Source organism: Haliotis rubra, unplaced genomic scaffold, assembly GCF_003918875.1.
Source record: "Haliotis rubra isolate DU_JTF1 unplaced genomic scaffold, ASM391887v1 Scf1552, whole genome shotgun sequence".
Taxonomy (NCBI): domain Eukaryota; kingdom Metazoa; phylum Mollusca; class Gastropoda; order Lepetellida; family Haliotidae; genus Haliotis; species Haliotis rubra.
In genome coordinates this window covers 127256-151425 of record NW_025765506.1, presented here as the reverse complement: position 1 = coordinate 151425, position 24170 = coordinate 127256, and the positions used below count along the sequence as shown (strand labels likewise).

The window sequence follows — 24170 nt, the reverse complement described above, 5'->3', positions numbered from 1 at the left end:
TTTTGTGCACTTATCCCTATTTCGAGATATTTCATCATTCATCGTTCTCATTTGAACCCAAACGGACTGTAGAAACTCTCTCACACTAGTCACAGAGGTAGGTCTTCACCTGGTCCAGCTGGTGAACCTTTTGGTGTTTGGTATGTGGTCCTGTGCATAGAGCTCAGGTCACAATCAGGTGAAGTTAAGCAACGTTTGGCGCGGAGAGGTCTTGGATGGGTGACCGTGTTTGGCAGCTTGACTCCTGAGAGTTTCTAGGACTTCAGTCCTGCCCCACAACGAAGCACATGTGATCTCACCTAAGGCAAGTGAGTTTGTTCAAAATTGCCTCTGTTCACCCAGCAGAAAATGGGTACCCGGTGGGATAAGTCATATGAACATAACCTTCTAGCCTAACAGGCAGCTTGGGTTATTCCCCAGTAAGGGTAATGTGCTGTGCTTTGATTGTTACCGTTATGAGCATACCTGTGTGGAGTGTGGTGCTATATAAACGAACACATTATTGTGTTATCATCAGATGTGAATGCAGCTTGAATTCCCTTCAACAGATTTGATGTGTGGAGGGTACAATGTTCCCCGCAGTTACTTGCTGGAATATTGCAAAAAGCGGTGTAAAACCATAATCACTCCTACAGCTGGGACACTTGTGACCCGTTTTTCCTGACTAGGATGGTGGGCCTATGTCAGACCTGCATGTGCCCCGCAGGTCTGACCACATACACGGGAAACTGCATTGTTCGGAGGTCTCTTACATTACTTCTGGGCTCAAGTTCTTGGATGATTTTTGGATTATTGTTGTTTTTACAAATGAAAGTACAGGATAACAGGTGTTGAGTATTTTTTATTACATATAACACAGAATGTTCGGCAGATTTCAGATCCTTCAGTGGCTTCTGGTGTTCCAGGACCTCCATATCCATCTGATGACACTTTTCATGTCTTTGAGGTTTATCAAAATTTTACCTTAGGGTCCTTTTCATGTCCTTGAGGATCCTAAAATTTTGATTTAGGATCCATTTCATTTACTTTAGGATCTTTTTCATTTTCTTGAGGATCCTTTTCATTTTCCTGAGGATTCTGTTCATGTCCTTGAGGATCCTCTAAATTTTACTTTAGGAACCTTTTCATGTCTTTGAGAATCCTCTAAATTTTACTTAAGGATCCTTTTAATTTTCTTGAGGATCCTTTTCACATTTTCCTGAGGATTCTGTTCATGTCCTTGAGGATCCTCTAAATTTTACTTAAGGATCTTTTTCATTTTCTTGAGGATCCGTTTCACATTTTCCTGAATATCCTCGTCGTGTCTGAGAATCCTCTAAATTTTACTTATGGATCCTTTTCATTTTCCTGAGGATTATATTCATGCCCTTAGGGATCCTTTCCATAGTTTTTAAAGGATTCATCTGGTCTTATGGCTTTTTAAATTTTTGATGCTGCTTCTTCCGGTAAACATTGCCATGCACTTTCAGGTTATCTGCTCTTGTGAAGTCTTTTCTGCAAACGTGGTTTGACACTAGACTGAATCAACCAATGATAGTCCAGGCTTAGTCTTGAGCTGAATACCTTACCACAGATGGCACAGTCATGCTAGTTCTAAGATTTTTGTCACAATTCTGGTCTTCGAGCCGATTCCATAGGTCCTTACACAATGCTACTGCTGCAGTTCTGGAGAAGTAGAACTAAAATCATATTTGTCACAACTTTATGCCTTTGGAAGAGTTTGGTATCTTTCCTGGATGATTGAAGACAAATAATGAGTAGACTTTAGACAAGGGATCATTCAGAGATGTTTCATCTCATGGACATCTCTGCTTTGTTTTCTTTTAAATCTTTTGTCACACACAGAACACGCAAATGGCCTATCTGGTGAGTGTGAATAACTATGATTATCAAGATACCTTTTGCATTTGAAGCTCTTCTCACAGATGCTACAATGAAAATCTCTCTTCTGAGAATGCACTAGCATGTGGTATTTAAGACGAACAGCTGCTGGAAATGTTTTACCACACACCTTACAGCCATGCCAATATTTATCCTGATGTTTTATTTTCTTATGATACATCAATCTAGCATACTCTGCAAAGGTCATACCACATTCATTACATTTATACTCTTGATTCTTTAATGTTTTCTGATGAATACAAAGATGTTGCCTTAAGTCAGATACAGATGTGAAGACTTTTCCACAACCGTCACAGTCGAATGCTGTGATACCAGCATGCATCAGCAGGTGCTTGTGTAGGGCTTGGCTTGACATGCTAACCTCACCACAGATTGTACAGTTAAGTTTTCTCGTATGTTTGAAAATGCCAGTTTCTTCCACGTTTGCTGAATGCTTCTGCAACATTTCTGGAGAACTGGATCTCAAATCACTTTTGTCACAACTTTGGGCATTTTGAAGAGTTTGGTATCCTTTCTTTCTTTCAGACCAGTGGAGTTCATTGAGTGAAGACGAGGCATGCGGTAAATGATGGGTGTTCCTCTTTCGTATTCCAAATATGTTTTCCTCCTTTCTGTGGACTTTAGAGAAATGCTTCAACAAAAGGTCTGCAGATTTGAAATTCAACTGGCACTTGTCACAACTTTGGGCAGTCTGTGGAGCTTCGTAACATGTCTCCGGAGTCACATGATCACTGAAGACAGACAAGGGGTCAGAGCTGACTCTAATCGAGGGGTCTGCACGAAGCACCTTATAGACGTGTTGGGTTTGAGCTTGATTAATTCTTTGACCAGAACCAGATCCATCACATGAAAGACCTTCTTCTAAACTTGACATTTCTTCGCGGTGGCTTGATGCCTGAATCACTTTTGCTGTTCTCATAATTCCGTCTGATGAAATATCTTGCTCTTCTGATGAACAGGATATGCCCCTTGAGCATGCTGATTTCAAATTTTGTATGGGTGCTTGTTCTGGTTTGTGAATTGCACCACAAACTGAAATTGATACATCATCATGAACAGTGGCACCATCAGAACTGGTCATCACTGGCCATTCTAATGAACTGTTGTGTGTTTCAAGTGATCTTTCTTTCAGAACAGTTTGATTTGCTGCAGCACCAGTAACATCACTTTGAAGTTCAATCTGCACAATAGTTTCTTCCTCTGAACTGAAACCGTCATCAAATCCATCCATAGCTGCATCAGAAGAGGCCAGCAATGTCCTTGCTCCTGTATGAATCATGTCTGATGTCCTGACAGTATTACAATCAGACAGATCTATCTCAAAATCACAGGATTCACTTGGTTCTATCACAAATACATCATCACTGTACAATTGATCAGGTCTGGTTGTGGTTTCCATCAGAACCAAGTTCTTCCTCTCCATGAAGGTTATCCCTGTGTTCACCATGAGGAACTGTTACCATGAGGAACTGTTGTAGTTGTCTCCATCAGAACCAAAGTTTTCTTCTCTCCATGGAGTTTGGCTGTTCACCATGAGGAACTGTTGTAGTTGTCTCCATCAGAACCAAGTTCTTCTTCTCCATGGAGTTTGGCTGTTCATCATGTGGAACTGCTACAGCTGTGGGACCCTCCAACAGACCTTGTCTCCGAGATTCTTCTGGCATCTCTGATGAACCAGCTCCATCTCCAGACTCTGTATTACCAGATTCATCAATTTCATCATCACTGTCTGACAGAACAATAACACAAGTCGCCTTACTCTCCATAGGATCATGCTGTTCACCAAGGGGAACTGTTTCAGGGTTGTTTCTTTGATCTTCAGTTTTCTCAGGGTTACATTGTTCCTGACGTGAATAATTGCCTACATCTGACAACACTGCTTCATTTGGCAAAATACCTGGAAACTGCTGTATACATTGATGGTCTCCTACTTCTTCTCGAAACGATCTATATGTAACTTTTTCCACAGGTGATAAACATTTGTCATTTGTCTGTTTTGGCAGTGTAGTACGCTTAAAACAATTGCTTCTTGGTAGTATTTCTTCTTGTTGCTGATCAGACATCTCCAAACCTTCTGATGTCTTTGCATCCGACTGTACAGAGACTGATCGTTTCCTTCCTTTCCTCTTCTGTCCATCTTTCTTCAAAAGCTTTTTCACTCTCTTTGGCTTGGTTTGAACCGGGTTGGACTTTCCTCCCTGGGCCCCATTGTCTAGATCAATAAGTACATATTTGCGCCGCTGCTTGTAATTGTCTTCATGATCATAACCAAATTCAGAGTCAGAGCAACTGCTGTCCCAGTTGTACTGGATTGCTGCATAGGCTTCAACAATTCTTATCAAAGCACGATCAGCAAGACTGGCCTTAGAGGGACCAGCAGCTTTGTCTCTGCCAACACCATCAACACTGCCCACTGCAGGTACAGCAAGACTGGTTCTAGAAGGACCAACAGCCTTGGCTGTGATAGGACCATCAACACTGCCCACTGCAGGTACAGCAAGATTGGTTCTAGAAGGACCAACAGCCTTGGCTGTGATAGGACCATCAACACTGCCCACTGCAGGTACAGCAAGATTGGTTCTAGAAGGACCAACAGCCTTGGCTGTGATAGGGACCATCAACACTGCCCATTGCAGGTACAGCAAGACTGGTTCTAGAAGGACCAACAGCCTTGGCTGTGATAGGACCATCAACACTGCCCACTGCAGGTACAGCAAGACTGGTTCTAGAAGGACCAACAGCCTTGGCTGTGATAGGACCATCAACACTGCCCACTGCAGGTACAGCAAGACTGGTTCTAGAAGGACCAACAGCCTTGGCTGTGATAGGACCATCAACACTGCCCACTGCAGGTACAGCAAGACTGGTTCTAGAAGGACCAACAGATACGGGACCAGCAACAGTGCCTATAGCAGAAGCAGCAGTTCCAAGTAGCTTCATGTCCAAGGGTGTTTCAAAAATGAAGTGACATCATGGGAATACAACTGATACAAAGAATAAATCACTGAACCTTTCCTGTATGTGCAGATGAAACCAGCATTGATGGTCTTCTTGGTCAGCTGAGGAATCAACTTTGGTTTAAATTACCCCATGGACAATGTGCTGCCAAAACAATGACACTAGGCTTGAATATACCTCAGAATATTTTTAACGAGTCACTGTGCTTGGATGTGTCCAGGAATTCATATCCAGTTAACACAGCATGATTGAGGTCAGAGTTCTTCATCACTGCCAGTCAGTTTATGTCTTTGAGAACACTATGGACACTTTACATGCTTGTTTGACATGATAATTCAGATGAATTCAAGCTTCTTGACCAGCGATTGAGAAGGGTGTGCCAGTCACTCATATGTTCAAACACCTGAAATGAAAAAAAAATCAGAGTCATGATGGTTTATGTATTGTATGATAAAGTGAGTGAGTGAGTTTAGTTTTAGCAATATTCAAGCCATATGGCGGTGGTCTGTAAATAATCGAGTCTGGACCAGACAATCCAGTGATGAACATCGATCTGCACAATTGGGAACCGATGACATGTGTCAACCAAGTCAGCGAGTCTGACCACCCGATCCTGTTAGTCGCCTCTTACGACAAGCATGGGTTACTGAAGATCAATATTCTAACCCAGACCTTCACGGGTGTTGTATGATAAAGATGATATAACAGTAGCATAACAATATAAAAGAAGTAGCTATCGAATATAGCTCACATTTAAACAAACAGTACAAGTCATTAAATGCAACAGATTTCCTGAATCAATCTCTTTGGTATAATACCTTATTTAAAATGGGTAACAAAACAGTTTTATTTAAAAATTGGTACAATGCGGGGATACACTTTGTTTATGATTTGATCGACCCAAATACAGGTGAATTCTATACACATGATGAACTGCAGGAGGTTTTTAACATCAAGATAAATATCCTTAGATATCAAAGCATGAAATCAACCATTAAAACATGTATAAAGAAACATCATATTTTTCACTTAGAGACCCCTTACCCACTTCTCCAATAATGCCTTTCAATATATCAAAACTTATTAATAATGGCAAGGGTACTCGATACCTTTATCTCTCTTCTAGAATCAACTTATGAAAAATCATATGTACACAAAAAGTGGGAGAGCCTTTTTGAAAGAAAATATGATAGTGAAATGATAAATATATACATGATAGGAAACAGATGTACCAGAAGTAGTAACCTAAAATGGTTACAGATGAAAATACTATATAATATCATACCTACCAATAAGTTTAGAAGTTTACATATAATTGGCATTAAAGAAACTGCTTTGTGCACCTTCTGTTCCAAAGAACCAGAAACAATTGTTCACCTTTTCAGTGAATGTAGCGATGTAAATGAAATACGGAATGATTTAAATGGATGGCTTAAAACTGTAGCAGAAGGTAACATTGAATTTAATTCAGAAAATGCTTGGATTTAAAGGAAGAAATATTAATTCATTAAATGCCATATGTCTTGTAGTACAAGTCATATATTCCCAAAAGGTAAAAGAAGCAATTCCAAATTTCAATCACGTACAAAGGGAGATAAACATATACTATGAAGCAACACAATATAGTGCCTTTTTATCATGTACACTTGACAAGTTTTATGCATTCTGGTCATCATTCCATAATCTATTAAGAGAACCTGCATTAATTATTGAGTTAAGGATATGTATAGATCATGTCATTGATACAATTAATACAATTAGGTATAATATCTCTATTATAACATATATACCTGTATCAATATTCATCGATATTTATACTCTCAACAATATATGGAGAATGTTGTATATACGACATGTTTAACACGAAGGGGAAATTACTACTTATATTTCCGACAATGTAGGGATAACATTTCATACATAACATGTTTAACATGATGTGGAAATTGAAGCTTATATCTTCTACAATGTATAGAGAACATTGTATATATAACAGGATAAACATGAAGTGTTTATACTTTTGACAATGTATAGAGAGCATTGCATATATATATATAAATAACATGTTTAAAATGAAGTGAAGTTTATACCTTCGACTATGTAAAGATGTATGGAGAACATCATATATGAAACATGTATAACATGAGTGGGGAAAAAAGAAAAACAACAATGATATAACAGTACAGCACTGGTAAAGTCAGGGAGGTGGAGGTAGCCCAGTGGTTTAAGCATTCGCTTGTCATGACGAACATCCGGGTTGGATTCCCCATGGGTACAATGTGTGAGGCCCATTTCTGGTGTCCCCCACTGTGATATTGCTGGAATATTGCTAAAAGCAATGAAAACCCAGCTCACTCAGGAATATCATGGCCGGGGTCACCAGAAATGGGCTTCACAAATTGAACCCATGTGGGGAATCGAACCTGGGTCTTCGGCGTGACGAGCAAACACTTTAACCACTTGCCTACCCCACCACCCCAATTAAACAATAACTAACAAATAATGTTATATTCTCCTGACCTACATATCAGTTGTACAGATTGATGGTAGGAGTATGGAACCATCCTTTTGCAGGCTGCACAGAAATTGTGGATGGGGTACTGATGTATGACAGTCCCTGGGAAGGTGGTACAAATACCTGTATACATGGTAAAATTACATGACAACAATGAAGGAAAGATTGGGGATCACTAAAAGGAAACAAGAGTCATCAGAAGATGATATATATCCCCCCCCCCCATATTTGAAAGAAGAAATCATCTGACAGTTACTTAAAGTCCAGCTTGATTCTTTTTTTTTAGACTTAGTCTGAATCGTTTCCATCGAAATCATGAAAAATATAAATGCCAAAAATATGTAAATAGCAAAAGGCACCACTTTAGGTTCTGTTTGATATATCGGCTAAGTTCTGTTGAAAGATTTTGAAAAGGTTTCAAGTTGTGCTCCGGAAACGAAGCCCACTACTCCCTTTTGAGACTAAGTCCGAAACCCATGGAAACCGAGAAAAAGAAAAATGCCAAAAATCTGCAAATAGCAAAAGGCACCACTTGGGATCTGCCTCATCTATCAGCCAAGTTTTAAATGAAAGATATTGAACGGTTTGCGAGCTGTGCTCCGGAAATGAAGCCCACCCCTCCCTTTTGAGACTAAGTCCGAATCGTTTTCATGGAAACCGAGAAAAAGACAAAATGCCAAAAATCTGCAAATAGCAAAAGGCACCAGCTTAGGTTCTGTTTGTTATATACCAATTTTTGTTGGAAAATATTGAATGTTTGTTTAGTTATGCTCCGGAAACAAAATGATTACGAACGGACAGACAGACAGACGAGGCGTCGACTACTAGTATATCCCCCGCATTACATGCCAGGGGGGTAACAACTCTAAAACTTTTTTTTTCTGTTTAGGTCAAAGGAAAGAAATAAAATCTATCTAATTATATCCTGTACTATTCAAGCTTATTGTAAGCATGGATCCAAGGCTCAGTATGTCATTTCATCTTGTGAATCCCATACCTGCTATTGACAGGTGTCGTGTACTTGTCAGTGACTTGTTTCATGATTTGCAAAATGGTTGATTGATGCCATGAAAAGCATTTTTATGGTTACTCATGTATCATGTGCATAAGGTTAGATTAAAGTGACTATTTGCCTAAAGAGAGGTTACCATATTATAAGTTGTTCACTGGTCTTGAGGGGGACATGGGTTGATGTACCCTTGATGTTTGTTTATGTTCATAAACAAAACAAAAACAAATATCGAGGGTACATCAACCCATGGGCCCCAAGGGACCAGTGAACAACGTATTTATCTTACCGAACACCTTAATGTTAAATTTGAATTGTTTGAAGCATGGGTACAAATCTTTTTGTAGCCATCGCTAGAATTTGCTGACAAGAAAAACAGATTTAGAGTTATCTCCCTTCCATCGATTTGCATTCGCAAAACATCGGTAATTTCCGTACATCATAAGTGATTCAATGTTATTCGAGATAAAGAATTACTATCATGAAGTACCAAATGAGTTGCCATTGACAGCTGGGTACATTGAAATGTTACTCACTTGTAAGCGGGGTACATTGAAAATAATAGAAGAGCGCTCAGCCAGTCAGAAAGCGACATTTATGTGTGAGGTAAGATAATATTATTTATCCAGTTTTAAAAGAATACAATTTCAAATTATGAATCTATGTTTAAGTAAAGTTGTGAATCTTTGTGATCTGTAGCAAAGTGTGAGTAGTATAGAAATATTAAATAAATGTACAAACATACGGATGCTGGATGCCCATGGGAATATTGATGGACTATGGTTTCTACATATGCTGTATACAAAGGGTCTGAGGCCTCTACTCATAGTGTTTAAGTTTCAATGGTAAAAACCCTTAATGCTACTATAAACATATTATCCTAAGGCCAGGCCAATTTTATTTCTTGTTTTACAGATGTCTTCCCTTTCCCTAATTTGAGACCTTAAACAATTCATTTGATTCCTTCAATTTCAAAATCTCTAAGAATGAAAATACATATTAATGATGTCATGTTATTGTGTTTGTTAATTCTTCATTTAATATTTTTATATTCAATTGAATTTAATTGCTTATCAACAAATCAATTCAGACTTGTGGTCACGGTGTCACCAGACTTTAGGGATGTGTTACCCGAGGGTGTCCGGGTGTATTTCCCTTCTCCTAGGCAATCTGTCTATCCACTCTTGTTCTGGGGATGATGTTATTATTATTATAGTATATTTATATAGCGCACATATCCAGGCAACTAGTGCTTGCTCAAGGCGCTGGTATTTTTCCCCTCGATCACTGGATGTCAATCTCAACGGCACATCGTGTTATCAGTCTCAACTCCCTGGGGAGTATACGACTCTTGCAGCCACTAGGCGCACCGAGTTATTGTGGCTTTCTGATGTAGCTAAGATGGATACTCAAAGATAAGTCCAGTATGGTGTTCAAGTCCATTTATTTTGGAATGAATTCTCACACAAAGGTCCTCTGATATTGTCTAGCTTTCCTGGTCTACACACAACACTGATTCACAAACATCATGGAAGAACTTGTTGGATTCTTGTACAACTCTTAATGCTATGAGTATATATTTGAGCTGTTCTCTTGATATACAGAGAGAACCTCTCAAGTCAATGGTGGGGCCCAGAATCGCTCCTACTAACCAGACAACTTGACAAAATAGAACTAATGACAATTTTGATTCCTTCCCCCGAAATAATGTCCTACATCATACAAAAATGACTCATATCCCATCTGAATAATTAGTTACTTTCATTAGTCCTTTTCCGAGACTTTATTTGGTACCATCAAATTCTTCCAGTTATAAAATGACATTGTTAATTAGCTTTAAGCCATCCACCAGCCAAACATTGACATATCTAACAAATATCTAACTAATATTTCAGACTGTTAGGCACCAAGAGATATTAAATCAAGACCTTTTAGATCCTATGTGTGGCCCTTTATTGACAAACTGACCATCTAGATCCCGAATGTCCATCCACCAATCATAAGATATAACCTTTCCTCCTCACTCATGTCAATTCAGAGAAAGTGTTATTCCCCAAGAAAAGTGAATCAATAATATTTCTGTTACTTGGCCAATGCACTAACCCAGTACATTCACCCTTCTTATGAATTCAAATTTTCCTTAAATCTTTATGAAATGTATATAATGTTTTCAATTCTAAATATCCTGGTTATACATGCCCCTTACTGTTGTAGAGCATGTCCCATGCGACTGATAAATGGCTTAAGCTCAAACATACCTTCAAATATATGAAATCCATAACAATTGTACAGATTGGTATACACAGCAATAATACAAGAATACAATATCAATGAGAGATAACAATTAAGTAACTATATATCTGAGGACCAGAAAACGCAAGATACATAATACAGGTAAATGTCTCAGAGAGGATCTGTCTCAGGTTGTACCTATCTGAGAAGTGTAGAAGACAGGTTATGGACAATATACTTTTTTACAATTGCTGATTGAAAATATGAGATGCAAACAGTTTAATATAGGTATTTCAAATCAAATCAAATATTGAAAGTTTGGATTCTTGAACATTTTCTTCCGTTGTTTTCTTCACAAATCACGATAGTTTTACACCACCATATCATATATCCAAATTATAAATGCACAAAGTACGCAACATTTAAATACAATATGGAATCATTTATACATGAGGACACTAGTATGTCTGACTGACTCAGTTTAGTTTGACGCCGCTTTTAGCAATATTCCAGCAATATCACGGCGGGGGACACCAGAAATGGGCTTAACACATTGTGCCCATGTGGGGAATCGAACCCGGGTCTTCGGCGTGAAAGCCAACGCTTTAACCACTAGGCTACCCCACCGCCCCCTAGTATGTCTGAGTTCACATAAGTTTATGTCCTACCCCATATAACAATGACTCATATTCCAGCTGCACCACTGATTACTATTATTTCCTCTCCTCCAAGACTTAATCGGTACCATCAAATTCTTCCATTATAAATTTACCTCGTTAGTGAGCTTAAATCATTCGTGAAGCATTCAACTGAATAAAACTTCAGACTGACAGACGCCAGAAGATGCTTAATCCAATCATTACGTGTGTCCCTTTTCTGATTCTTAGTATCTTAATTACCAGTAGTTTCCTAAATGGTATATGAGTCACCCGATCCACATGTTCCACTCATCTCCCTTATTAGATTTGTTGTATGCAAGGGAAATGAATCGATATGAATTTGGTTACTCTGGTCAATGCACTTTCCAAGCACAATGACACTTCTTAACTGAACTTCAAATTTTCCTTAAATATTTACCAAATGTATTTCAAGTTTTCAATTCTAAATATCCTGGTCATACATGCCCCTCCTGTTGTAGAGCATGTCCCATGCGACTGACAAATGACTTAAGCTCAGACCTACTCACTAGTGTTGGGAATTGGATAAAATCTCATAATTGATGATTGGTTCATTACAACCGATAAATCATCGAAAATAATTGGTCAGCATCATTTATCAAATTTTTCTGGTTATGTTTGTTACTGCACAAAAAACAAAGAAAAAACATGTAGTTCTTATGAGTCTTTTTGCAAATTCCACAAAATGCATGTGCAAATTTAACATCTTTAAAGGATGACTAGTATGTTAGGAACATAAATTTCCTGGAGACTTTAAGATAAATTCAATCCTGACTTGGAACGAGCTTGTAATGTTTATGAAATGTAACAGACAAAACCAACCTTGTGAAAAATATTGTTGATGCAAACAAGTGTTCCAGAATTGTTTGTGTTCGATTATGAGAAAACATGATCGATTGCTTGGTCTGTAGTCATTGCGACCAATCTTCGATTATTTCAATTAATCGGACCACCACTACTACACACAAGTAAGCTGTCCATAACAATTATACATCAATCATACAAGAATACAATATCAAATGGATAATTCAGTACATACTAGTGGTTTTCCGATTAATTGAAATAATCGAAGATTGGTCGCAGTGCCTTAACGACCAAGCAATCGATCATGTTTTCTCATAATCGAACACAACCAATTTTGGAACACTTGTTTGCATCAACAATATTTTACACAAGGTTGGTTTTGTCTTTGTCATTAAATTTACATTTCATAAGCACTACAAGCTCATTCCAAGTCATGATTGAATTTATCTTAAAGAATCCAGGAAATCTGTGTTCCTAACATACTAATCATCCTTTAAATATGTGAAATTTGCCAATGGATTTTGTGTAATTTGCAAAAGACCGAAATTACTACATGTTTTTTCTTTATTTTTTGTGTGTGCATTAACAAAGATAACAGGAACATTTGATAAATGACGCAAACCAATTATTTTCGATGATTGATCTGTTGTAATGAACCAATCATCAATTACGAGATTTTAACCAATTCCCAACACTAGTACATACATATCTGAGGACCAGAAAATGCAAGATTAAAATACAGGTAAATGTCTCAGATAGGATCTGTCTTAGGTTGTACCTATCTGAGAAGTGTAACACACATGTTGTAGCGAATTACCTTTTGAACAATTGCTAATTGAATGTAATAGATGCAGATATAGTTAGTATAGATATCACAAATCAAATTGAGAGGTAGAACTTTTGGAATCATGCATATTTTTCTCTGTTTTTTTCTTCACAAATCATGATAGTTTTACAACACCATGTTATACATCCAGATTATAAATGCACAAAACATGCAACATTTGAATACAATATGGAATCATTTATACATGAGGACACTAGTATGTCTGAGTTCACATAAGTTTTTAAAATGAATTAGTTCTTCAAAGTCACGTCAGCTTATAATATGAAGTCATCACAATGTTCCTCTGTCTTGAAAGACTGACTGACTGAGTTTGATTTTACGCCGCTTTTAGCAATATTCCAGCAACATCATGGCGGGGGACACCAGAAATGGGCTTCACACATTGTACCATAATAGGGCATCGAACCCAGGACTTCAGCGTAAACACTAGGCTTCCCCATCGACCCCCTTTCCAATGGACTTTTACACAGAAAAACAAAAATAATTTTTCACAATATCCATAATAATCTCCGATGGCACATGTCCTTTTGTGACATTAAGACAGAAATCTTCAGACAAAATTTAATTATTTCATGTCTTCATTTATGCAGATGTACCATGTCAGGCCGTATTCTTTATGTGGAAAAAAATGGAACGAATTTTGTTGAACCTATGTGGGGATTCGAACCCTGGTCTTCGGCGTGACGAGCCAACGCTTTAACCATTAGGCTACCCCACCACCCCTTGTCTTGAAAGAACATAAGGAGAATTAACTATTACTCTTGTTTGAGTTACTGTCGCACAAGGTGGTGGAGCAGAAACATTACCTGACTCATTAATAAGTATTGGCTCTTGTTCATTTCCATGTACATGTATCAGTGAAATGAACATGAATAAAATAATGAGTCCAAATAAGCATCCATATATGACATAAGAAGTTCCTGATAACCATTGTATGTTCCCAGAGTCCAGTTATTCATAAAGATTAGGTCAGTTGGGTCTATGTAAATTATCTTATTCTCTTTTGCTAATTTGACGGCTCTTGAAGACACTCTCGAATGACTTTACTTAATAAAGTTTAGTGTTTCCGTCATTGGAGGTTACTTGTAACATCATAGAGACATAGTAGTATTGTAATGTCTGTACCTTAGAAGCTGTGTAGTATTTGAGTATTTCTATCCTTTAGAAGTTTAGACACAATTCTATTACCAATGAATGATACCATGTTTGTTCATACACCAAGAATCCTCCCCTATGAGTGAGTGAGTTTAGTTTTACGCCACACTCAGCAATATTCCAGCTATATGGCAGCTGTCTGTAAATAATCGAGTCTGGACCAGACAATCCAGTGATCAACAGCATGACCCTCGATCTGTTCAATTGGGAACCGATGACATGTGTCAACCAAGTCAGCGAGCCTGACCACCTGATCCCGTTAGTCGCCTCTAACGACAAGCATAGTTGCCATTTGTGGCAAGCATGGGTTGCTGAAGACCTATTCTACCCCGGATCTTCACGGGTTCCTCCCCTATGACCAAGGGTAGTACCCCAATGAAAACCATAGGTATGTAATACGCATGTCATCCGTGGTATTGAGTTCCACTTCGTTAGTAGTGTCATCATCACCTTAAGTGTGAAGCTGAAAGGTCCTGTAGAATATCAACAATCGAGTAAAACTCCGGATTTCGAATACTCTGTTCCTTCTCCTTATCATAAGGAATCAATATTTCTCCCTACTGAAGGAATATCCAACAACCCCAATTGGTCGTCACCAATGTACCATACAACATATCACTCTCCCACAAGGAATGTTTAGCACATCAAATAGACTGCAGAACAGTGCACATTGCTCATACAGTCTCTGTTCATGAGAAAATAACATGCAGTACTCGTGGGTCAGTGGGTTAAACTGTTTAATCACTTAGTCAATTCAGTCCCACTCCCAGTCATAGCTAATCATTCCTATGTTAATCTATTCTATTCATATTCAGCTGAATCCTGTACTTCTCGTATTCACAACGGCTTCTGACCAGGCTAAAACAAAAAATGTCTCCCATTGATGTAATTGGCCTCCGTTTACACTCCACGACCGATGTATAGGTCTTCACCCAGGCTACGAGACAGATCGACACTCCGTCCTTCGTCCCGAATGAATTCATCGTTAGTCTTTTGACTGTCCTCATATTTCAGCAACCTGAGGTAGATGCCTATATATCCCACACTAGAGAGTGTCAGTCATCTCTAGACTCTTTTGAGCTTTTATGTTCACGAATGCAGTCCCTCTGCTTTGTATAAACGCAGTCTCTCTCCGTTACAAATTCATCAATGCTCATAGGCGTGGTCTCTCTCCGCTTCATATACATCAATTCTCATAGGCGCTGTCTCTCTCCACTTCATATACATCAGTTCTCATAACTTTTGGGTATCCGTATGAATTGACACGTGGCATAATAAAGTGGGACTTAAAAATATGTCTTACGATCTTATACTCGCAGTTTCAGGAACATTTTGATCAGGAATCTTATTGTTTGGTCATGTGCTTCTGTTTCACTTTTCCTTTCATTGTCCTTCTGATGTGGAAGTCTTCCACTATTTCCGCTGGGAGAAACTCCCATAGGACCCATTCACGTTTTGAGACACCTGCATATCGGACCTTGTACAATTTACCCCTGTAATCCAACTTATGTTCTCTATTGATTCAATTTGTCTGCCCTCTGTTGCAGGACTGGTTCCAAACAATGGTCCCTGCCAAGACTTACTGTGTTTCCTACTTAACCTTTTCATGCTTAAAACAACTACATGTACTGTATTTTCGTTTGTCTGTCATGTCAGTTACAGCTGACATTAAATTGTCAACATCAGATTCAGGTAAGGTATCTGGAAACACAGGTGTAACTACACCTGTGGTATCACCTGGGATTTCCTTCTCTAAATTAAATCAGCTATTGATACACCTGGAACACCTGATGGTGTACCTGTGGCAGGGCTCCAGATAAGGGCCGTATCGACGTATGTACGGGTAAAAAATATGCACGATACGATAGGAAATAATTTAGAAAACGTAGCAGATACGCACCACAGCAATGGTGTACGGTCTTAGAATCATTTACAGACGTATTTATATGAAAAAAGTATTGTTTTATTGTTTATTGACCTGTTTACACAAGAGTAGCAATGTTGTGGTGCATATACCAAACAAAACACAAGAATACTGATTACTAATTTCCATTCAGTACTCTATATGTACTCTTAAGTTTTTCCAGTACTCCTATATTGAAAAAATAAGGAGTACATACTCCTGATGTTGAAAAATTATCTGGAGCCCTGTGTGGACATACCTGAACACTCACCTATAGTCATACCAGTGTCACCTGATGACTCACCCGTAGTCATATTAGTGACACCCGATGACTTACCTGTGTCACAACCAACAGGTACATTGTGTATGTATACATCATTAAACAATCTCAAGTTGTCACCTGCACCATTGACAGGGTACACAGATAGATGGGCCATCAACAGGTGAGCCAACCTGTAATGACAGGTCACTTATATATCGACATGGAGGCAAGTACCTTGTGTACCTGAGTGCATTGCCGAAACCATATCAGAACATGTATGCCACATAATCTCCAACACTATCAGTCAAAGAACTATCACCTAACACCTGAGTCCTACTGTCAGAGTCTCCTTGGTTAGACAACCTGTCACCTATCTTGACTTGCATGGTGTGTGCGCTGTCCTTCATATTTTCTCACTCTACATATTATTATAGACAACCTTCTATTAACCATATCCCTACCTAAGCAGGTATTTCAATTTCTCGACTGGTCTCATCAATCAATCTAAATGATGCTATTTGATTTACAGGTGAAGTGATACATGTAGTACCTAACACCTGTAACGAGCTTGTAACAGGCTCAATTGGTTTAGTGACCCCTACTTCAATATCTGGATCATGCACATAAACAGGTAATAGTGTCTCTGTACTGGACACTGGAATTAGCAAAATAAAATCAATGAACTCCACCTCTGCAAGTGTAAGGTTGTTGTTTTTTCAAACTATTGCGACTTACTTCAATGGCAGTTTTCATTCTCTTCAAGAAATCTGAACCTAACAATGCATCAACAGTATTTGGTAAAAATGGGTAAAAATCTCATAATCATAATTGATGATTGGTTCATTACAATCGATCAATCATCGAAAATAATTGGTCAGCATCATTTATCAAATTTTCCTGATTATTTTGTTAATGGACCAAAAATACAGAAAAAAACATGTAGTTCTTTGGTGTTTTTGCAAATTGCACAAAATGCATTTGCAAATTTATCTTTAAAGGATGACTAGTATGTTAGGAACATAAATTTCCTGGAATCTTGAAGATAAATTCAATCATGACTTGAAAGAGCTTGTAGTGGTCATGAAATGTAACAGACAAAACCAACCTTGTGAAAAAATTGTTAATGCAAACAAGTGTTCCAGAATTGTTTGTGTTCTCATGAGAAAACATGATCGCTGCTTGGTCGCTTAGTGATCTTCCATCTTCGATTATTTCAATTAATCGACCACCACTAATCAGCAGATAATGTTGAATGTACATGAAACTCCTGATCAATTCTTGAGATATACCTAACATATCTAACTGATTCCCATCTACTCCAACCAATGTCCTTGCACCTTGTAACGTAATAGGAAAATTGTTCTCACTCTCGTTAGATGAGAATGCATCTGATTTCATGCAGCTCAACTGGCACCTGAGTCACATAGCACATTGCAGGATGTCCCTGGATCTCAACCCTAACACTGCTATGGGATAGTTCCATACCAGATGCCAAATCAACATCACTCAAATCACTATCCTTACTGTGACTTGGCTCTTGAACATCTTCAATTATAAATGTGTGCCTACCGCTCTTAATGGCAATATCATGAATGTGTGCTAATTTGTCAGCAGGCTCATACCCTCATTTAGCATCACACTGTGACTTTGGCAAGAGTTTGGCTCAGAAAAACAGAATCAGCTAATGTGGCCTATCTTACCACATTGATAAAACTATAATAATTTAGCAAAGCACTCAGACATACTAAAATGTGTCCTACCGCAACCTCTGCATATCCTCCTAGGATGTGGCATCTGTGTACCGTTCATATGGTCCATAGTACCCAGGGCATGATGGACTTAGACCTCTGAGACCCTGGTTTCTGTCCCTGAGGGCAATAAAAGTTCTGTGTCCCACTAGGCCCTTGAGGCTGAAATCCTAAATTCTCATGAATGTCACTCTGGATTATCACTTGGCCAGGAGAAGCACTGCACTGTCCATATGAATTGTCTGTATAGTGCTGTGAGTTCTCCCTCGATGTCAAGGATAGTATCTATCCCTTAAGGTCCTCTATAACAGCCACAAGTTTATCGGGAGCAGGACCATGTGCTGCCAAAAGCAGCGTCTGCCATCCTCACACTCTCGAGTACCTGGTCCTTAGTATCGTGAGGCCTAGTCAGGATAAACTGCTTTATCTGAGGCTTGGAGTTCCTGATGACAGAATCCTTGACAAAGTTCTTCTCAAGACGATCGAGACTCCTGGCCTCATGCTCAAGGTCTTGTAGGAAGTCCTCAAAGTTCTCAGAGTCTTTTTGCTTCCTACTGTACAATCTATCTAACCTATCATAAATTTTCACAGAATTTTGCTTGTACCTGGCAAGAAAAGCAGCTTTGACTTCCTCCCAAGAATCATCCTCAAAATCTTTTGTCTCAAACCATTTAAAAGCTTTGACATCTAACCACAAACTGAAAGCTTCTTTCTTGCCCTCACCAGAATAACTGTTCAGAGATGTAAACTTTTCATAACGTTTCAACCAATCACTGGCCTTACCCGATTCACTTCCATCAACTTTCTCAAGATTGATGTGACTAAGGGCAAAAGTATTAGCCAACGAACAAACACTTCTGTCAAGCCTATCTGTGTATTTTCCTTGATACTGTGAAAAGAAACTACACTGTCTCTCTTTCTTAACTTTGGTTGCCCCACACTCCTTGTCATACATCATTTTGAAATTTAGAGTTGTGTCAACAGTAGACTCTCCAAAACAACTTTCTGAGAAGTGGGAGAGATAAAAGAAGTGTCCCTTTCTTTAATGGGAGATCTAACAACTGGATCAGCTTAAGTAAAAATATAAATATAAATAACAAGTCATCTTCTATAGCGCACAGTCTCCAAACACCAAGTGATAGCTCACGGTGCTTAATCAGAATCTGATTCTTATTACCGCGGATAACCCAAGCTGCATGTTAGGAACTGAAAGGTTATAGTCACATGACTTTATCCCACTGGGTACCCATTTTCTGCTGGGTGAACAGAGGCAATTTGAACAAACTCACTTGAGTATAACCAGGATATTTAGAGTTGAAAACATTATATACATTTTATAAATATTTAAGGAAAATTTGAAGTCAAGTTAAGAAGGGTGAATGTACTGGGAAAGTGCATTGACCAAGCTAACCGAACTCTTATTGATTCACTTTTCTTGGGGAATAACAATTTCTCTGAATTGACACAAATGAGGGTGAAAGGTTCAAACTGGTGTTGGGTGGATGGACATTTGGGATACAGATGGTCAGTTTGGTCAGTTTGTAAATAAGGGGCATGCATTGGATCTGAAATGATTTTATTAAGTATCTTCTGGCGCCTACCAGTCTGAGATATTAGTTAGATATGTCAATGTTTGGTTGATGGATGGCTTAAGGATAACTAGCAATGTCATTTTATGACTGGAAGAAATTGATGGTACCAAATAAAGTCTCGAAAGGGACTAATGAAAGTAACTAATTAGTAAGATTGGATACGAGTCATTTTTGTATGATGTAGGACATTATTTCAGGGGAGGAGCCAAAATAGTCAGAGATACAGTTTTGACAGAATTAACAGTCCATGAACACTGAAGAAAGTTAGGATGGGGAGAGGTCTTCACAAGGTCTTAAGGGCAAAATGCACCCTTTTCAGTAATTCAAGACACAACCTACCAGGATTGGCAACAGTCTCTTCAAGGCCAACATACCACATACCCATAGCAGGAGATGTAAACAGTTCACGTACCTCTCCTCATGAGTTGCAAGTCAAACAGAATCATAACTTTTCACACACCAGGACAAAAATTGAGCATGGTACAGAGAACTTAAAGAGGCACTGATCCAGGTGAGGTGAGGTGAAATTGGGTTTAACGCCGTGCTTGAGAATATTTCGCTCATATGACGACGTGCATGCGTGTGTGTGTGTATGTGCGGCTGCTTGTACTAGTCCAGACTGAAGCTGGTTTTATAGTGCTAGCCCACTGAGATACCATGCCGCAGTGAAGCAGGAATACCCCACTCAGACATGTTATACTGACTCCGAGCCGACCAGTCCTTGTAGTACCCATTAATGCAGAGCGCCAGGCAGGGACCAACAAGTACCATATTTTAACATCTTTTGGTATGATGCGGGCGGGGATCGAACCCGCGACCTTCTGCTCTTCAGGCGCTCTATCCACTACACCACGGAGGCCGTCTCATTGATCCAGAGCAATTCCCGTGGACTGGTTGTTGCTTTTGTTATTGCTTTTCTCCCGTGAGTACCTGGATGATATCCCAGAATTCATGACTGAATTTGTTACCTCCGCTGCGCCACCCTCATGCGCAATTGATAGTATAAGTATCGACTGATCAACAAAGATGAAATCTTTTTTACTCGATATTTCTATCTTCGTTATTTTGATAACAAATGAAAACATTTTGAGGTTTAACCATTTGCCAGTGGTAAAAAATGTTAGGACTGAAATAACGAAATCAATGTACGTTTATATATTTTGTCTTATAATCCTAATTAGTTTATTATCATATTTGTATGCATTTCGAAACTTAATAAAATGCCCACGATCTGCTTATACTTAGTGAATTTATAACATGGCTGTAATATTTAGACATTTTATAGATTGCCAACGTGAATCATATTTCACACACATGCCCTGAGTGCGACCTAGTGTATGATTCTGTTGAATGCAATAACAAATGAATAAAAACAAAATGCAAATATTAAAATTAAAACAGACTAAAGTTATAGCAACAATATCAGGGTATTACCTATTATATCCATCAATATCCACATAAAGGAATGAGATGCCATTCATTTGCAGCTGACACAGAATCCTGTTCCATGTCATGTGTCTTTTAACTGTCTAATTTCAGGCTTTTCACATTGGTGTATAGTCCCATTGGTCACCCAAGATAACACACTTGGCAACTAATTGCATGATGTCTGCCATTCTTTAAAAAAGTAATTTAGTTAGCCAATAACGGGCAATCAATCAATGTATTGGTGGTTAATCCTTTGAAGGAAGGACGTTGTTTTTACACAGACACTTTACGACAGGGTGTATTCAGTATAGATGAGTAAATCTACACACATAAACACAACCTTTTGACAAATCCGGTGTGCAGGATAAAAGCAATTAATCAATCAGCGTGTTATCGGTTAATCCTTTCATCGATGTTTGTTTTTGTAACTCAGCTGATAATTCCTCTTGCTGCACTTCCATGCGCATATTACATAAGATGTAATACATTTGCCACATCAGACTCAATTTATAATGATGAGTATTTAAACCAGACACAAGAAATGCCAAATGGGAACCTTTGTCTGGTAATCTGAGTGGTGTTATCACTAATTATACCTGTTATAAATTCATTAACTGACCATCAAGTGAATGATGACAAATAACATATGTAGGTTTACCACCAAACAAGGGTTACAGCAAGAGAGTAGTAATCGCTGCATTGCATGCTAGTTTGATTGCCTGAAAAAAACCAACCAACCAAACATTTGAAAATCTGAAAAAGCCCACACTGCTTTGATACTTTATTACAATCAGACAAGAACTACTGGGGATATTTTCAAATAACGGCATCTGATGGGCATCCACCCTTCCTAATGTCCCACTGATTAGGTTAAAGAAATTCTGCCAGGGTGGACAGTAGCCCAGTCCCCGTGTCCGTCATGGTAGAGGGAGCAGAGGCTGACCAGTTTGCAGCTAGGTTTCGTAATTCGGAAACAATAATCAGAGCTCCAGATAAGATTTAGCTTATGTGGGTACTGTACCCACTGTACTTTTTTGGAGTGGGTATTATGAATGTTGAGTGGGTATTTCATTTTCCGTTACCCACTGCTTTCAAATATGTGGGTATTTCAGTCATTTTACACACCTAAGTGTTACGTCATTGAGTAAGTTTACTAAGCAGGTACGTTCTGCCTTATGTCATACCTAATCAAAACCAGCTTAGAATAACGAAAATGATTCCATAAAAAATCACTCATCCTACACTGACAGTACAACACTAGTCCTATACTAACAGTACAACTTGATAGCAAACGATGTCTTTTTCATTACGCCAGCGATTTTTCTAAATATATTCCGTACGCATTTGTTTTAAACTTTTTGCGTATCTAACATTTTAAATGAGTAATTGGTACGCAACAATTATTTTTCAATGCGTAATTGGAAATTTTCTATGCATATTTTATTTGGCAAGAAATATCTGGACTCATATTTTACACACACACAAACAAAAACACACAACACACACACCCATCCCCTCTGGATCCGCCCGTGGGAATGCGCCATTTGACAATGGCTAGTGGAATTGTTGTGATTCCCACTGTACACAGCATAACAAAACTTTAGATCTACTCGACCTATTTTTCAATAGGTATATATATATACATTGGGGCATGTGCACTCACTTTAGCTTCCTATTGATGCAATAAAAAACTTCCTATCCTTATGACTTACCTGAAATTGATAATTGAAACTTCGAAATGAACAGCTTCCAAACAGAGAACACTTGCCATATATGGAATGTAAACAATTGCTCCGTACAGGGGCGGATACAGCTGTTTGAGAAAGGGGGGGGGGTGCACACTGTTGAGAAAAGGGAGGGTGCACACTTCATTTTTACCCGAGTTTCAATGGTCATTTAATAAACTTTCAGGACAAAGGGGTGGTGGGGGGTGGTGCGCATCCCTGCACCCCCCCTCTGGATCCGCCTATGTCCGTACATCACAAACTGTCACATGGTGTTAGTATTATTAAGAGAAATGCAAATTATTTGTTTTTAGAGAAGTTTGGTGTGATATACTGTCTCTAAACAGAGACCATAATACCACATCATCTCATAGTTAACAAAGCGCATGGAAAGCACCATTTCATTGTTCGAGCATCGGACCTTTTCACATAAGTCTAAACCCTGACCACTGACCACACTCTAGGAGGCACATTTCTCCTATAATTTCTGGAAATATTTGAAAACTTCTGGTTTGCTGTTTGCAGTTTGTTGTACCACTATGACACTGAGCAATCACTCCTGTGAAAAAGTGGTCGAGTAAGTAGTTTCGTTATACCGCGTATAGTGGGAATCACAACAAGTTTACCACTAGCCATTGTCTAACGGAAAGGCGCATTCCCACAGGCGGATCCAGAGGTGTGTGTGCGTGTGTGTGTGTGTGTGTGTGTGTGTGTGTGTGTGTGTGTTCCCTCCCTTTTGTCCTGAAAGTTAATTAAATGACCATTGAACATTGAAACTCTCGTAAACAAATTAAGTGTGCACACACCCCCCTCCCCCCATTTCTCAAAAAGCTGTATCAGTCACTGATTCCAAAAAGGATTACCAATAAATATATGAAATTACGTACCTCTGTACAGTGTAGTATTTCCAAATAGATCAACGATGTTCACCTAAGGTTGTTAAACGCCTCTTCGGATCTCTCACTGCACTTATATTATCACTTGAACTGGTTTTAGTCGTGGAGGAATGCGCCGCGCCCCCATGCGCATTTACTGATCCATGCTATGCTCATCGCTGCGCCGGAGTGTGGTCCCCTCCCCGTCTTGATGCTTGTCGTGTGAAAATACGACAAACCAATCAGAACGCGCGTTATGATTGCGGTGCTTTGAAAAAATATATTCCCGAGTGCTTAAATCGGATGTGGCATTATGTGCTTGTTTAAAAGTCATGTATTGGCTCTATGAATGCAAGACAAATTTCCCTTGCGGGACAATATAGTTTATCTTATCTTATCTTATCTTATCAAAAATAATTTTCATGAATTTAATTTCGTAAGATCCAAGTCAAATTTTGCACATTTGTGAGGAATCATCTTACCTACAATCACACAATTTCTGTCTAATTTTCCGTTGCATATTTATCGAATGGCAACAATTT

The 24170-nt window shown here is 38.7% G+C and overlaps 1 protein-coding gene and 1 long non-coding RNA gene across 2 annotated transcripts; both read right to left on the bottom strand.

Annotated features, from left to right (window-relative positions):
* Positions 1–828: 828 nt before the first annotated feature.
* LOC124270861 (zinc finger protein 135-like) lies at positions 829–3391 on the bottom strand. The gene has a single exon (XM_046705922.1). The coding sequence runs from the start codon at positions 3347–3349 to the stop codon at positions 1781–1783; it is 1569 nt and encodes a 522-aa protein (XP_046561878.1). The 5' UTR covers positions 3350–3391; the 3' UTR covers positions 829–1780.
* A 1645-nt stretch (positions 3392–5036) lies between these two features.
* Positions 5037–23785, bottom strand: LOC124270862. The gene is made up of 2 exons (XR_006896892.1): positions 23641–23785; positions 5037–5263 (listed from the first exon to the last, which is right to left on the bottom strand). It is a non-coding gene; the product is annotated as an uncharacterized LOC124270862 (long non-coding RNA).
* Between the last annotated feature and the right edge of the window lie 385 nt (positions 23786–24170).